Source organism: Xiphias gladius, chromosome 4, assembly GCF_016859285.1.
Source record: "Xiphias gladius isolate SHS-SW01 ecotype Sanya breed wild chromosome 4, ASM1685928v1, whole genome shotgun sequence".
NCBI lineage: Eukaryota > Metazoa > Chordata > Actinopteri > Istiophoriformes > Xiphiidae > Xiphias > Xiphias gladius.
Window position 1 is genome coordinate 5,200,998 of NC_053403.1, and position 16,978 is coordinate 5,217,975.

At 44.3% G+C, this 16,978-nt stretch overlaps 1 protein-coding gene across 10 annotated transcripts in view; it reads left to right on the top strand.

The window, feature by feature from the left end:
• The first annotated feature begins 2,414 nt into the window (after nt 1-2,414).
• The window catches only part of LOC120788990 (tripartite motif-containing protein 67), a 44,736-nt gene continuing 30,172 nt past the window's right edge, over nt 2,415-16,978 (top strand). For 9 of the 10 annotated variants that reach the window (XM_040125363.1, XM_040125364.1, XM_040125365.1 and 6 more), the window contains exons 1-2: nt 2,415-3,032; nt 3,105-3,275. In XM_040125363.1, coding sequence (XP_039981297.1) covers nt 2,415-3,032; nt 3,105-3,275 — 789 coding nt within the window. Of the gene's footprint in view, nt 3,276-16,978 lie in introns of all 10 variants that reach the window. The other variant, XM_040125362.1, reaches the window with a different exon arrangement.

The following is a 16,978-nucleotide window of genomic DNA, read 5'->3' on the forward strand; positions in this document are numbered from 1 at the left end:
GTTTTATCATAAAAAAAAGCTCAACTCCCAACAGCAGACAGGCAAAGCTAGTGACTAAATGCTCCGCTACTGTAATGGTCACAGTGGCGCGTTTAGCGGCTAAAGAGCCAGATTTTTCTCCTTAGGAGTTACCGGAGACCGAAACAGAGCTGGACGGAGAGTGAAAATCGGTCTTACACTTGTCAGGTGCCCGAAAACGTGTCTCCAAATGAATGCTAATGTTGCCTCGTTCACCAAAAACAACTTTTTAAGGCAACGATACGGGAATGCTGTGTTTACGGCTTGTGCTGCTGCCCCCAAGTGGCCAAAAATATATCTCAACTCTGTAGGATTTGAAAAGTTCTTAGCGTGGCGCCATCTGGTGATAGCATCGAGAATGTTTTTCCGCAAAACTTAACAACCTGTGCTATCAGCGTAATTTGAAAAGCATGACAATCGCAATAAATTCTACATGTGATAACTTCAGCAATTTGCAGATTAGCGGCCGAGTTCTTGATTCGGTGAAATCTCTATGGCAAGGAACTTTATTGGCTGCTGATCATGTTGAGCCTGTTCAGTCTGTTTTGTCGTTGCTCTCTCCTTTGGACAAGTGACTGCGCTTTTGACATGAAATGGGAAAAAGTACAAAAAAAAAAAAAAATGTAGCCCGATTTTCAACATGGCGTATGTGAAAAGAACCTGAAATAACTGACTTTGACTGTGATTTTAAGAGGACGAGACCGGTGGTTACTCGGGTTTTCCCTTGGAAGCGTCTTACCAAGATCGCTACACTTGACTTCTTCAGCCATCTTGACTTCTGCGTCACTGCCCGGGCGACACTTTAACCTGAGCTTTCATCTCTGGCCTAGGGCAGAGCGCCGTTATTGTATGTTTCATGAGCGCATTTCCTCCAAAAATGACCGAAACGAGAGGAGCCTCACTTCTAAAAGAGTCGCAGATTGCAGTTCGAGGTTAGACTGGGCAATGGAAGCCACTGGGAGAGGTACGAGCGTGAGTTTACGTGTGTTTGTGCGCAGAAGTGCCACAGAACAGACTTGAATCCCCGGGGTAATGGGATGCTAACAGGGCTAATAAATGGAAAGTTGCCCCCGTGGGTGGGATTAAGGCTGCGCCCCGAGGGGACTTCAGTCACGGCTGCTGCTGTCTGGCTAACTGAATGTTTGGCTAACACAGAGAGAAGGGGGGTGGGGGTATCGAAACGGACCCTCGGATGTCCCCCCGTTCGCATCTGAGCATCTGTCGTCTCTGGCTGCGACCCCCCCCCGCCGTCGTGCAAAGTTTCCCCCCCCCGTCTCGACTTCACTTGTTCCAGCTCTGTTTGGTGCGCGCCGTTTTTTTTTTTTTTGCCACCGCGGTCACGTTTAATCCGTCTCCAACTGACAGGCGGAGCAAACGCGGACGAGCGGGCGGTTAGATAGACGATCGCCATTACCGTCATCGCGGCCACCATTGCCGCTGACATAGTGATTGACAGGTTTCCCTCTACTAAGGGCCGTAGTTAACGATACGTGTTTATACGGCGAAGACGTCCATTTACTAAAGTCCAAAGTGCAAATAGGAGGAAACTGTGCTTAACTAGATTTCTGTATAGTGGGTACTTTTGCTTTTGATACAGTGAGTATACCTATTAAGCTAGTAATGCTTACTGAATACGTAACTTTTACTCGGATTGGAGTACTTCTACGCTGCGGTATCAGTACTTTTACTCGTGGAAAGGGATCTGAGTGCTTCTTTCATCACCACAGGCCTTTTTGTGTCAGTTTGATTTGACTGGTAGCTTTTACGATGTGAAGGAAATAGCAGTTATTCTACTTCGAATGTTTTGTTTTGTTTTTGTTTTTTAAAAAAGAAAAGAAAAATGAAGATAGCACTAAATCCCATTCATGCACTATTTTCCTTATTCTTTGGTTATTATTAACACTTATTCTCAGTGTGTTTTTTTATTCATTTATTTTTTTGTGTAATTTGGGGTTTTAAGAATCTTGGGGTAAGTTTATACTCTAAATTTAAAAAAATGTAAATGTTAAATGAGCTGATTGCAGCATTTCGGTGAGTTTAAACACAACTACTTTCAGGTCAACAGATTTAGGAATAAATAACGGTCCCCCAATGAATTTTACTCCCGGCGGTGTGCAGGCTTTAAAAATCCATGTACAAAAATATTAACAAAAAAAACACCAGGTAAAAGATAGAAGACATGCTGACTGCGACCCTGTCTACAGGTCCCGACAGTCTGGGGGATCTTTAGATGAAGCCCATCGCTCAACGCAAAACACACACCCCACAATCCCCGCCCCCCTCGCCGCGTCTGCGCAGAGCAGCGCAGGGAGCTGTCCGCGTCAGTGGGTGCTGGAGTGCTTTCGGTGAGGCAGCTCGTCCGCTCCGGTCCAGCGACGCCAGCGCCAGCGGGAGCGATGGAGGAAGAGTTAAAATGCCCCGTTTGCGGCTCCCTTTTCAAGGACCCCGTCCTGCTGCCGTGCTCCCACAATGTGTGCCTGGCCTGCGCCCGGAACATCACCGTGCAGACGCCGGAGGGAGAGACCCCGGTGCAGAGCCGAGCCTCGGGCAGCTCTGACTACGACTACCTGGACATGGACAAGATGAGTCTGTACAGCGAGACGGACAGCGGATACGGCTCCTACACGCCGTGCCAGCTCAAGTCCCCGAACGGGGTGCGGGTGTTTCCGCCGGCCAACCCGCACCGACACTGCTCCCTCACCTGCCCGCTGTGCCACCGGAGCGTCTCCCTGGATGAGCGGGGGCTCCGGGGTTTCCCTCGGAACCGGCTGCTGGAGGCCATCGTGGCGCGGTACCAGCAGAACCGCGCCGCCTCCGCCTCCTCTTCCTCCTCCTCCTCCTCCTCCTCCTCCTCTACAGCGGTGAAGTGCCAGCTGTGCGACCGCAACCCGGTGGACGCGGCGGTGATGTGCGAGCAGTGCGACGTCTTGTACTGTAACGCCTGCCAGCAGCGGTGCCACCCGTCCCGCGGTCCGCTCGCCAAACACCGCCTGGTGCCGCCGCCGAACCGAGCGGCAGGCGGAGGCGCGGCGAGCGGAGGAGGGAGCGCCGGCTCCGGCGGAGGCGGCGGATGCAGCGGCGGCCAGCAGCCGCCCGCTACCGCGCGGAAGCCGGCGACCTGCGTGGATCACGAAGCGGAAAACTTCAGCATGTACTGCTGCGGCTGCAAGGCTCCGGTGTGCATGAAGTGTCTGGAGGAGGGGAAACACGCCAAGCACGACGTCAAACCGCTGGCCGCGATGTGGAAGCAGCACAAGGTGAGCCTAATGGGCCCAGGTGCCTTGGGAAGCCATAACTGTAGCAAGACTAAAATCAGTTAAGTAACTGTTGAATCCTGATCAGCTGTATGGCTTGCACTCTCTCTCTCTCTCTCTCTCTCTCTGTCACACACACACTCACGGCAAGAGACTCGCAATCCCCACCCTCCCACCCCCACAAGGCTCCAAGCCATTTAGGCATTTGTGTGTATAATCACCAACATGGGCTGATGGGCCCTCAGGCGGATCTGAACAGCTCGTGTCAAGCATGGCCCTCGTTTTAAACTGCCGATTTCAGGTTTTCATCGTCACGGGTATCGGTTCCCAGCTATGGCCAAGCGAGAGCCTGCGACATCTCCGTGGCTTCTGTGGGTCCAACTCGTGCTGGTGATTGTAAAGGCTGCGTCGCCGGGGCCAGGTTCAGGTCAGGACCAGCCTGAATTTGAAGGGAGGGGATGCCGAAGTGTGAGGTCGAAACCGTTTCTGTCCTGTGCTGAGTTTTTCCTGGATGTGGGGCAAATCGCAAAATGGGAGAACGCTGTGTGATTAATTGCAGTTCACACATAACAAGATAAATACTGTAGGCGAAAAAACACGGTGTGTGTGTGTGTGTGTGTGTGTGTGTGTGTGTGTGTGTGGATGCAATATGAGTCACCACTTGGGCAGGCCCCGCAGCACGGTCCAGCTATTTCATAAATTGCTGGCCCACATCTGCCCTGCATTTGTGTGCGAGTGGTGTGGGAGGACGAGGTCGACGTTGCTCCTCGGGCAGGATCAGGACAGGAGCGAGCACGACTGCCAAGGTCGGCTGGTTTTAGTCTCCAAATGGAAAAACACAGTCCAAACTAAGCGTTTATTCAAGTCCGAGGAAAGTACCGCGTTTACAGGATTATATATGCATATCAACGGAGGTGGGAAGTTTACTCAAGTACTGTGTTTATGTACAGTTTCGAGGTACTTGCACCTCACTTGAGTAATTCCGCTACTTTATACCACTTCATTTCATTTATTAATCGCATTATGAAATATGAACTAGGCGTTGTTAAAGATTTAACTACCCATCGGTGTGTAGGGCTGTGAAAATGAGCGCTACCTCGTCAGCATTTAAATGCTGCTCTCATGCTGAGCCTGTGAATCAGTAATAATATTCCAGTAACACGCGGTATTTATTATAAGCACGGAAGTGGACCATTTTGCAAAGTGAGTACTTTTACTCTTGTCACCTTGAGTGCATTTTGCTGCCAATACTACTGCTGTTACTTGAGCGGGGGGTTTAAATGCAGGTGCAATGGAGTATTTTTATCACCGTGGTACTGGATCCCAGTGCCTCTTCCACCGCTGCACACGGAATGAAAAGGTGTGTCCCTGAATTCTGTCGCCCCTCATATCGATGCCAGATGTTTATTTTCAATGCACAGTAGGGAGCTGGTGTTGTCCCTCTAGCTGTCGAGGTTTGTAGGTTAAAAATATGCCGGACTGAAAAAATGTTGCCTGAGCACATGTTGCGCATACCCCCCCCCCCCAAATATTCAGCTGAGGAACGATTGAAACGGTTCTTTAATTTCAGTTTTTGTCCAAGTTTCCTAACTGTGCCTGAAACGCCTGGAAAAGAAGGCAAATCAAATTGCATTTATCCTAATTTCTCGGGTATAATAATAACACATTACATGCTTTGTCAGTGACTTATGAATTCAAGATGGCCTGAGGGTCGGAAAATCTGGATGTGAACAGTAAAAAACCGAATTGGTTTCCTTTATTTTTGGACTCTTTGTAGAATTGTGTGAAAATGCATATGCAGCTCTCTGGATCTGTCTTAACTTAATTTGGAGCATAATTGTATCCGTGACACAGCGTCAATAATAACAATGATGATAATTCATTCTACATGTCTACTGGAACCAAATTTGGCTGCATCCTGGTGCTTCGCTGTGCTCTGCGAGCAAATTCCTTCCTCCTTTACTCTCCCCCCTTGCCTGCCAAAAATCAGCCCCGCTTATTTCATTAAAGGATGATTAAAGTGATTTGTGATTTCTTTCATTTTTTAATGACTCTTTCGTTAATTTAAAAAACGAGTCTGCCCCACGGCTGAGGTCAATTCAGGTTCACTCAGGTTACAGTGTGACCTGATTTGCTTTTAACATTTAAAAGACGGAGCGGCCGTCTGTCTTAAAATTTCTTTATGAAGTGGATGGAAATTGAGGATTTTGCTTGTTTTTTGGGGGTTTTTTTTGGTATTTTTTTTCTTTACCAACCACTTTTATTCTGAAAAAAACCCAGATTTGATTGCACAAGGTTGATATGTATAAAATTTTAATATTGTAGTATTTTAATATTAAACTGTCTTTAGTAACATATTCATCATAAGAATTTGGTGTGATTATTGTAAAAAAAGGAACCGGGGAGGGAAGCAAAAGGGTTTAAAGGAAAATTAATAATACTAGCTCTAGCATTTGAGAGGCTGCATGTCCAGTGTCTGATTTTGTACAAGCCACGTCTTTAACCAGACTGCTGCCAGTGTTAATAAAGCATTTCATAAGGCCATCATCATGATCACCCTCACACCCAGACGTCATGAGTGTAAATTAAAAGCCATTTTTGTCTGTCTCCTGCTAAGTGGGTCATTGGGACTAATCTCTGTGTCTGTCTCTCTTGGTTTTTGTGTGATGGGAAGCCTCCAGTCATCCAATTCATCATTTATCCATCACACATCTCAGCCGCTCTCTCCTTTTTCCCGGCTCATCATTCACCTTTTCTATACGTGTCCTCCTTTACCTCTCTATCCCTGCCTCTTATATGCACTCTCTCCTCCCCGTCATTTACCCCCCTTTCCCCTCCCGCCCCTCCTCCGTCTTTCCCTCTATCCCCCCTCTCCCATAAATGGACCGTGAAAATCCCATCAGGGTACAGGAGCGAGAGGGCGTTGATAAGTAATGAGCAGTGTATGAATAAGAGATGGCCGCCACTTAGTTAATATGGTGTCCTTCTCGTTGAGGGAGATCAATGAGTGGCTGTCTTCCTCTCACTCCGCTCATGACGAACATCATGTGGGTCTTTGTCGCAGAGCTGAAATGGCTGTTGAGGGTTTGAAGTGTCATTCCGCGAGGTCAGTGCTGAAGAGCTGGCTTTTAGTTTTTTTTTATTATTTTTGCTTTCTTGTCTCTTCTGTTTCAGTGGGTGTAGCTCTATCTTGCAGCCTCCTTTGCCTTGTCCTAGCCCTCTACTTCTTTTTCTTCTTCGTCTGTTTATTCAAAACAAAATGTTTCTCCTTCTGTGCAGACGATGAACGACCAGATATCGACAGAAAATTAATCCGCAACTATTTTGATCATTGAATAAACATTTTAATCATTTTTTTAAAAGAATAATAAAGCCAAACATTTTCAAGTCCCAGCCTCTCAAACGTGAGGTTTTGATATTATTCTTTGTTGTAGATGATAGTAAACTGATCATTTTTGGATTTTGGGACAGTCGGTCTGAACAAAACGACACGTTTGAAGTGGTCAACTTGGGCTGTGGAAACTATTGATTTACAGCGTTCTGCACGACATGATGTCTAACAACACCCAAGATGATCATGTAATAAATGGTGAGTTTCACAAATTCAAAAGGAAAACATTTCCAAAGATGCACTTCACACAACATAAATGTCCGATTATTACGGATTTGAGGTAATCTGTCTTTGCTATGTTGCTTTTTCTATAAATCTTTCCAATAAAAAAATCTCATTTAAAAAAAAAGCCAATTAAACATACTATTGGTTGATAAATTATTTAATAATCATTTTTACTTATTTACTTATTTAACTTATTACTTAGAGCCCTTGAGTCTTCACTTGGGGTGTTTGATGTCAAAATTCACTGAGCCTCATAAAAAAAAAATCAAACCTCCGCTAACATGCCGAGCTATTTAGTTAAGGACCGTTTCACTCTTTTTCTTAGGACCTTTGACTCTTTCCGTTGGATGCAGTCGAAAGGAAAAGCTGGGATCACCATTGGCAGGTCATGGCGGCCAAGTGGAAAGGCATTAGAGCAGTATTTTGAATTGACTTGTGCGGGTTTGATTGTGTGTTAAATATGCATCAAATATACAGTTATAACAACAGTATTATTTCCTCAAATAAAAAGTGACATTTTCCTACAAAAATCAAGGAAATGCAAACCTCGACCTTACAAAATACATTTAGGAAATTGCTTTATTTATACCTTCAGGAGGAAAATATAATTGCATCCTGGATAAAGGTCACTGGCAACGGGTTGTTGGGGTTTCTTAAACATCTATTTAATACAATATATGTCTTTTATATATGTCTTTTATATATCACAGCCATGTTTTCAGGAAACATGGCTGTGAAATGGTACATTCACTGTACATTTCAGTCATTTTGAATCCTCGGTAGTTGCTTTGAACGCAGCTTTGGGTTCAGTGGTCTCTCCCTCTCTCAGCTTCAGCATTTCCAGGTGTTTGATTCCTGCAACAGAGATGTGGCTCTGCCTCCTTGCGGGAATTACAAATGTTTATATGTGTGTTCTCTTTTGGTTCCAGACACCTTTATCTTGCCTGCTTAAACAAAATGGGATTTGACATATCTGCCTCTCCTGTAATTGCACTTCTTTTTTTTTTTTTTTTGGTGTAGGCTAGTGCCTTTCTTCATGTTAGCAGATAAGTCTTGATAAAAATAAACCCTCTTCCCAAGGTGTTAGCTTATGTTCTCCGATTCCCAGGTGGGTTTCTAAAATGTGTGTGCGGTACTTCTAAAATTGGACCATTAATGAGCGAGGAATGATGCGGGATCCTAATACAGCACCAAAATTGAATTTCTCCCTTGGTATTTTGAACTGCGCCGAACAGGAGGCTGCTCAGGAAGTCTGTCATGTCTCTCCTTCCACTCCCTTCTGTCACCCGATTTATCTTCATGCTGTTCTGCTTGGATTTGTTTGCGAGTTTCCGAACCTTTTTAGGTTCAGCTGTTGTTGTGGTCTTCTGTTTTAGATGGTGAAACAAAGCTGCTGTTGTTGTTGTCAAATGTGTAGCTGATGTTCGACTTCGTATATTTCCATGTGTAAGTTTTAGCTGTTGCATCTCAGTCACCTGCTTATGTTTCCGCTTCTGATTCACAATATGTCATAGAGGTTGCCAGTTTGTGTGGATTCAGTAATTCATCCTTCATATTTGGAATCATTGTTTTAGGATTGATTGTATTAGTTTTCCAATGAGGGCGACGCATCTTCCTTCCTGGTCCTCTGTTTATTTCAGTCCACGAATTCCGTTTTAGTCAGAACAAAATCTGTTCAGGTTAAATTTTACATCGATCAAGGTGGCCTGGGATTAATGTTTAACCACATGAGATGATGAGCAAGTTGCTGTCTCGGGAGTTTAGAGATGGTAAGTCACCAGTGATTACACAGTGCTGCTCTTACTTTGCCATCATCTGAACCAGTAGTTCTCAACCAGTTTAGCTTTTGACCCCTTGTAGAGAAGAAACGTTTACTTGGGACCCATTAACACCTTCACATCTCAGAGGGAACATGAGTTGTGAGCAGTTCAACCGAATTGTGATCTTTCCTCTGGATGATCTTTTGAGGCAAATGACAGAAGAACAGGGCAAAAGTTAGGGGAAAATCAGAAAAAAAATCATTATTTATGGGTAAAATGAATCTTTTTTTTTTTCTCTTTTATCACAATTAATTCACCACCTGGGGGATGCAATCTAAACCATTGCCCATAGTTTGCTGGTTGCTTCCAGCTGCTGGGCTTATTTAATTCTTAGGACTTTAACTGTCACGGTGACTTTTGATCTCACAAGATGTTTTATAGCTTCAATGAGGCTAGTATATCAGAGTATACTGTAATTTCGTGCCAGTTCATGCACATTCAAATTGTTTTAATTACGTATGTGTGCAACAAGATGTTAAGTAAAGCGTGTTAGTAAGATTTGTCGGCAAGCTCAGAGAAAAGTCAGCTCAAGCCAGATGTCCACTGGGTTTACCAGCAGAGACTGAGGAATACAGCCGTTTCTCTTAAAAATTACATTTCTATACAGTTAAACTGCTTGATTTATCCAATCTTGCAGTCAAATCTCCATTTGTAGTGACCACAGCATTATTGCTCTTTTCGTGCTTATGTTTAGACATTCACAGCACTTAAGGTTGGGGAAAGATTGTGTTCTGGTTTAATACAAAAAAAAAAGTTCACAGTGACTACCGACACAACATGTTTATCTATATTTGACCAAAAACACAATCTCTCCCTCACCTTATCCAAAGTGCTTTTCTTACCTGATCCTAACCACAAACAGGACTGTGGATACAGACCTGGTGTGATAGTCACGCGCTTCGTACGCCCACCACCCACCGGACCCGCCGACTGGTGACTCCTTCATTCATTCAAAAACACGTTGCCTCTGCACAAAATCCAGCCAGTGATTACATTTCCTACAAAGCCTTCTGGCTGTAGCGGCTTAGCTGTATAGAAGCAGAATTTCTAGGGGACGGGGTTGAGGATCAGATGACGTGTAACTGCTAAATTAGCGCTTAAAGATCCTAATCGAACTCAACTTAAAATTTTAATGTAGCATCAACAAGTGTGTGGTGGTGAGAGGTAGAGAAAATCAGATGGTCAGTGGGTGTGGGGCTGACATCAAGACTGCAGATGATGTGGATTAATTCTGGTGTAGTAACACGAGTCACGACAGCCATAAACACAGCTGGGCTGGCGAGAAGGCTGGTTTGTTCCCCGTCTGCGACATCTGCAGTACATTTAATTCATTCTAACACTGCAGGTCTGACGCTGATCTCTGAGAACGAAACGGCTTTTGGGTCCATGTTGGTGGAAGTTTGTCATACGACCCCCCCCCCCCCCCCCATCTGGAGGCCCTGTAGTTTATCTTCCTTGTTATTTACCACGTCGCTCCCAGCCATTGTCAGAACCACTGACTCGATTCTGTTGTCAAACAGGAGGGAAGAAAATGAATAATGAAGACAAAGATCATATAATCCGTCCCCTTTCCGCAGTGGCATTTACGTGTGTCATATTCTCGGATTATCTATAGATATGACTCATTTACATTCACCGGCGACATTAGCCTCGCTAGAAGAGTCAGTTCCTCTCCTGTTACATCCTTTGATATTGACAGTAAACACTTTGTCCCGCTTCTCTCTTGTCCGCTGGGACCCTGACAAAAGATTTTGGCATGCATGTTACTGTGGGAGCTGCCTGCCGCCTGTTTGTTGTGATCTGTGAGGCAGTTTATTTCTGTTCATGAAGGTTTTTACGTGGATTGAAAACAAAGTCATACTACACTGAAGTACAGAATATTTTCCAGATCTTTCATACATCGCGACTGAATGCATTTGAGTATAAGATCAACTTCAGAGAATCAGATTGTTTGACTACGTCACTGGGGGAAAGTTTAGGGATTTTTTGGGTTAGATAAAAGCTGCAACAATCAGCCAATAAAGGATTAGTTGATTGACAGAAAATTGATCTGCTTTAATCATTCTATTGATAATAGAATGATTGTTTCAGTCGTCTATGATATCAAACATGACAGTAAAATGGATATCTTTGGGTTTTGGACTGTTGGTCAGGTTGGTCAGCGTTTCTGTCCTACGTCAGGACCACAGGTCAGAAACACTGTTCTGATTAATGACTGACTAATCTGGATGGTCTTCTATCTAATAGTCTTACACGTCCATGGTTCTGTCTGCAAAAAGTAGGCGCTTTCACCTCTCAGAGATGCTGTTACTGAGGGGAATTTAGAGTGAATGCAGAACTGTGCCGACCGGCCGCCCCTGACCAACCTCATTCCAGATGGCAGCTCGCCGACCCTGACCGGTCAGCCTCACTCGCCCTCTTACCTCAGGCCCAGCAACACTCACACAAACACACACTCATTTGTCGTACGATACTTCCGAGGACATTCAACTGACTCACATTAATACGCTGATGGCATGCTCTAACTTTAATCATAGCTATTACATGCCCTAAAGCCAACACTTCAGAACCTTTGAAAAATAACTTTTAATTTCAAGGAGACATTTTATCTGTTTAAGTAAAAGTGTAATAAAAAAATCAAAATCCTTGCCTTGCATTAACCTTAATTATGACCCAGTTCTCTCTCTTTTTAAAACTTATATTCTACAGTATTTATTTCAGTCTCTACAAAATTACATTTCAACATGTCAAGTTTTCTTTATTCAGGTTCTGGCTGCCTTTATGTGTATTCTAACTTCTTGAATGATAAATACATAAAACATTCAAGGAAACTTTTTCACATTTTCAGACAGTCTCTCCCAGAAGCCAATCATGCAGTTTCATTCACACGAAAACGCGCTAAAAGTTCCAGAAATAGTTGCATTGCGAATGAAAAGGGAAAGCTAGAGAGAGAAGTTCAAACCCCTCTCACTTTCTCACATTTAGCACGCGCGGGCGTTCACTGGGTGAAGTAGCTGTGACTGCAACACTTGAAGGCAGAGTCGGAAAGTTACAAAGACACAGTCCCGCCAGCATCCGGTGTCGGAAAGCTGCCGGGGTACAGAGCTATCCAACCATCAGACAAGCAGGTTCTGATGGAGTTAACTGGCGCCCTAATGTTTCCCTTATAAAACACACATGAACGTTAAGTAGAGGCATGAATATGATTGGACATTACTAGTCAGCGGGGTAGCTAAGCAGCTGCAGAATGATGCGGTGATTGCGAGGCATGAATGAGGCTGCCGATGTCCATCAGCTAAGCAAACACAACCTCAGTGCTCTGCCTGAGCTAATGCTGCGCTCCATCTATTAGAAAAAGCATGCAGCCTTAAAGGGGAACTGCTGTGATTTTTTTTTTTTTTTTTTTTTTAGACCTGTCACTAGGTCTTGGGGAGTACTAATGCACACGTGAAAAATAATTACAGAAAGCCTTCTGTGGCACCCGAGGGAGCCGCACATAATCTGATAAATCGTCTCAGGCGGTGTAACTGGAGTCAGCGTTGGCAGGGCTGCGGGTGTGGAGTTAGAAAGAAGTGAGCTCACCAGACTTCTCTTCATCATTCCTTGAGGCTAGCAGCCCGAGGCTACGGTACATCAGCCGCTACTAGCATCACACCCCCAATCGCTGTCCGCCCGAACGGTCGGCGGACGAGCTGCATTGTGGGTAACGTAGGCACCGGGTTGTGACAAGGTAGAAGATGCGTGGAACGAAAAGACGATATCTCTGGTTGTGCTGTATGGATTTTAATTCTTCTTTTTGTTTGTCTAACCTGTCCATCTTGAGTCTGACAGTGTTAAAGAAGCGTAATGCTAAATTAGTGGAGTACTCTTTCTGGGAGGATGTAGGATGAGGGCCCTTATCTTAACTCTAACCTTAACCCGAAAACCAAGTTTTAACCCCAAAATGAAATGTCAACCCTCTGCGGCGGCCGGATTTTGGTCCCCACATGGGAGATGAGTCCCCTTAATGTGACAGTGTTAGCAGATTTATGTCTTCACAATGTCGTGAGTGCATAGCACACACTCATACACAGCATGGCATAGAGTAACTCAAGGCTGTGCTGCAGGACTTGTCTGCTGAATGTAGGTTAATGCACACTTTACTGCACAGCTACAGGAGGAAGGACTCATGCTGTGTGTGTGTAACTGTAGTTGACCCAACATAGTGTAGTGTGTGTGTGTCAGTGTGTGTGAGAGAAAGTCTTTGTGGTCTATTTCTGGTAACAAAGTGAGTGCTGATGCCAAACCTCTGAGGAGAGTGTGGACATCCCATAGTGGAACGGTGGGGAAACGTTACCATGGTTACAAGCGGCCGCGCGTTCATGACGAAGCCCAGTAAATTCAGCAGCAGGTTGTAATGCCTACATATGAGTTTTATGCGTGGTTGCCAGTATCTGTGCATTTGACAGCTTCAGTATCCGTTGCCGTCGCGTACCAGTAAAGACATTGTCTGAAATCTTGACACAGAAGAATGTGCGGTATCCCATGATAATCCGCAACGGATTTATCATCCCCAGCAAACCTACTTTGCACTTGCCTTATCTCAATTACGCCGTCGGCGATTTACCTTTCCTCTGCATTTATTAATGTGGAAGATGCCTGGATCAATTATTGATTAGAGGGACTGTTCTTGTTTGCTCTGCAGCACTTTTGTTGCTTTGGCGCTCTCTCCTCAGAAACTAACCCCCCGTGAGGAAAAGTCAGGGTGATAAAACGTTGCTTCCTTCTTCCTCTTGGAGCTCACTCGATAACCACTGGTCCCGGCTACGGTTTATCTCAGACTGGGGACGGATTCACTTCTGTGGGGATGATGTGACAGTGTTGTGCTCTGGTTGCGTGACAAACTGTGAGAGGTCTCATCATAGTAAGTAGCAGTGGAAGCATTTGAAGTAGCTTCTTCTGTCTCTGCAGACACCCTTGTATCCCGCTTCTGATTCGCTGAGAAACTTTTGCTGGTAAAAATTCACATTTTACTTATATATTAGTCAAATATGTTTTGCTTCATAAGGGACAGACACACTCAATATAAAAGTTAATAACATGTCATATAGGCCTTTTCAAATCAATATCTGCACTAACAGGAGGGGAAATGAACACTTCCTTTTTGCACAGTTGCACCTGACATGTTTGAGCACTGAACCTTGTGCCATAAATATTGATGGTCTACAATATAGATGCTTAAGAAGCTTCATACACTAGTTTTGATAGTATTGAGGCTTTCCGCTCTCCACATATTGGTTTTCGGGGTTAGGGTCAGCAACACGTGCCAGTCGGTCGGTCCGCCACTTTGGTCCAGACGGAAATATCTCAACAACTATTGGATGGTTTGCTATGGACTCTGGTTCACACAATTAGGGTTCCTGACCAAATACCTGCAAAACGAATGACATTCCTGTCAGCCTCGGTTGTACTCTGTGTTTAGTGCAAATTAGCAAATGCTAGCATGCTAGCACGCTACAGTACGAGGTTGACCATGATCAACTCTACACCTGCTCAACAGAGCACTACTGTACGGTAGACAGATCCACTAGCATGGCTTTACACCCTTTGGTTTCGTGTTGGTTTTTGTGCATTATTTAAAAATACATAATTAGTTTGCATTGTTCTGTGATTTATAGCACATCAAGTCAGACTGAATGACACCAGGAGGCGACTGGGATATAAAGTTTGAATTATTTTTTTTTTAGATTGATTTTTGATGCGAAGAATTTTACTGAGAAAGAAGTGGTTATATGATTAGTGTTAATTAGTATAATTAGTTGTGCCGTTTTTTTTTAATGGTGTAGAACAGTTTAAATTTGGTATTAAATATCCTGAAATGCTGTCTGTAAAACCGCCGTCCACTAAATACACACAGAAATGTACACATAAACCTGCCGATACTCCCACGCATATGTCTCACCCCTGCCTTTCCATTCCCCTCAGTCCAGCTGATAGAGTCTTCTTCTGTTTTCGGTCGGGCCAATCGAGGCACTGGCAGCTATTTACTGAGCCGTCCACGTGCGGATACTGTAACTACTGAAGCTGCTGTGTAGCGGAGCAGCAGAGCATTGGGAGACAGGGCGATGGTGGGCGAGAGGATGAAGAGGAGGAAAGGCTAAGGAGATTGGTTTTGACCTCTACCAGCTGTGAACCACTAATACTGTAACACAGCTGGCTGACTAGACTGAGGGAGGGAGAGACTGATTGTTCTGCTGCAGCACTGCTATATACGGTATAGTGTAATATTGTGCATAAAGCTACATTTTGAAGTTATGTATCAGTTTTAATAGGAAATTACTGCTTTGGCAACTCAGTATTACGTGCAGAAGTCTGGTGAATGTTTGTTAGTGGCTATTGATCAATACTGTATTGGTTGTGTATATGTCTCTATGGTAGGACCTGTGACGGTTGTAATGACAAAATTTAATTTCAGATGAATCACAACAATGCACGAACATCATCATGATTATTATGAGCTTCTAGATTTCAGTGCGGTTCTACGATCCCGTTAAGCTGGTTTTTAGCAGTGCATGCACACAGGAGCAGGCCCATTAAAATATGAAAACATGGAGAAAAAAAAAAAAAAAAAGTGTGCACGATGACACACAGAGTGGAGATTGTGGAGGCGGTTGCATCTTCTGCAATATATCAGGAACTGGCTCTTGGTTGTTGCCGAACTCACACTGCAGTCTGCCACCAATGCTGTTTAGCTCTTCATGTTGTCTCATTATATCTCCTCTTGCACCATTGCCCAGTGCAAGAAAGTCTTTGGTCTTTGGACCAGAGCGACATGTTAACCAAATGTGCTGTTTCATTTAAGGTGCTTTACGCTATATTTACGCCTGGTGATTCTGCACAGGGAAGTCAATTTTCTTTTGGGAGAAGTCCATTTGTTCTAGGCTGCTTTCCTCATCACAAAGTTGTCAGAGTGCCAAGGCGCAGAGCTTTTTAAGGAAAGGAGAAGAGGTTTTTTGATTGGTAAGCACTGATTGCAGCTACAGCTTACTTACTTGTGCACCACTGATTCACGAAAGTAGAACCCTGTTTACGCATTTGGGAGATTTTTATTTAAAAATGTTGGAAAAATGATATCGGAACCAATTCAGGAGAGGTGGAAGTGTTCAGGCTGGAGGGGAAATGAAAGCAGCGACAGAGGAGGATGTAAAGGCTTATAAATGCAAATGAGAAGAAATAAAAGGGGAGGCGGGGAGGTAGAAGTAGGGGGTTCTGCCCCTCCTCCTGCTCCTCTCGATGCCCCATGGGTATCATTTTGACAAGGTCAGTGCTGCCATCAACCATTCCCCGGGTGACAGCCAAACACGTAAGAGCCGCCTATTGTTCTTCTGTCATCCACAGTAACCCCCATCCTCTCTCTGTGATAACTCACCACCACTGACAGAGTTTCCAAAAGTAACTAAACACTAACATTTGAAACATTTGCTTTTGGAACATGCACCCAAAAGCTTTTTCTGATTCGTTTTTGGACCATTCGGGAAAGTTTTCAGAAACAAAAGTGCCTACATTTTTTAGATATTTTCACATAGTTCAATTTCTGTTTTCAATTAACAAGGCAACACTGTAATTGCAATAGTCCCGATTCTCATTTTATTCATATTTGTTAAAAACATCGTTCAGCATCTGTTCTGAAGGTTGAAAACTGACCTGATTCTACTTAACTTAACCTGAGTCAAACCCAAAACCACTCAACCTTCGACAGTCTGGCTGTTAGCAGCTGTCTCTCCACATCCTCGGTGTGAGCCTCTGGAACTTTAACCTGAGGACTTTCCTACAGTGAACTAAATATAGACGAGGTTTTGGAGCCTGTTCTGATTACAAATTTTTGAAGAACAGTATTGAATCACCGGTCTGACCACGACTGGTGGAAAGGATCTTCAAACATGTGATAAGTGGTAAAAGTTTACTCACGAGTGCTGCTGTGGCTGCACGACCTGTATTGTTTACTCTAATATTTACTCATTTTCCACGGGCTTCATTATAAACAAGTTTCAACTGAGAGCAACAGGGTCTTGTGACACATTAAAGTTGGTGTTGAACCTGTACAGGGATATGGACCTGTAGAAGCCTTCGACGCTGGACTCAACCACGTTCTTTGGAAATGTGAACAAAGTTTCTGCCGACTGAAACCCACGCAACACTGCCACTGGGCGGCTGTATGTATGGAAAAGCGCTGTATGAATGTGTGTGTGTGAAAGGTGCGGTCACACTGGCTGCAGTCTCTCCAGTCGAAA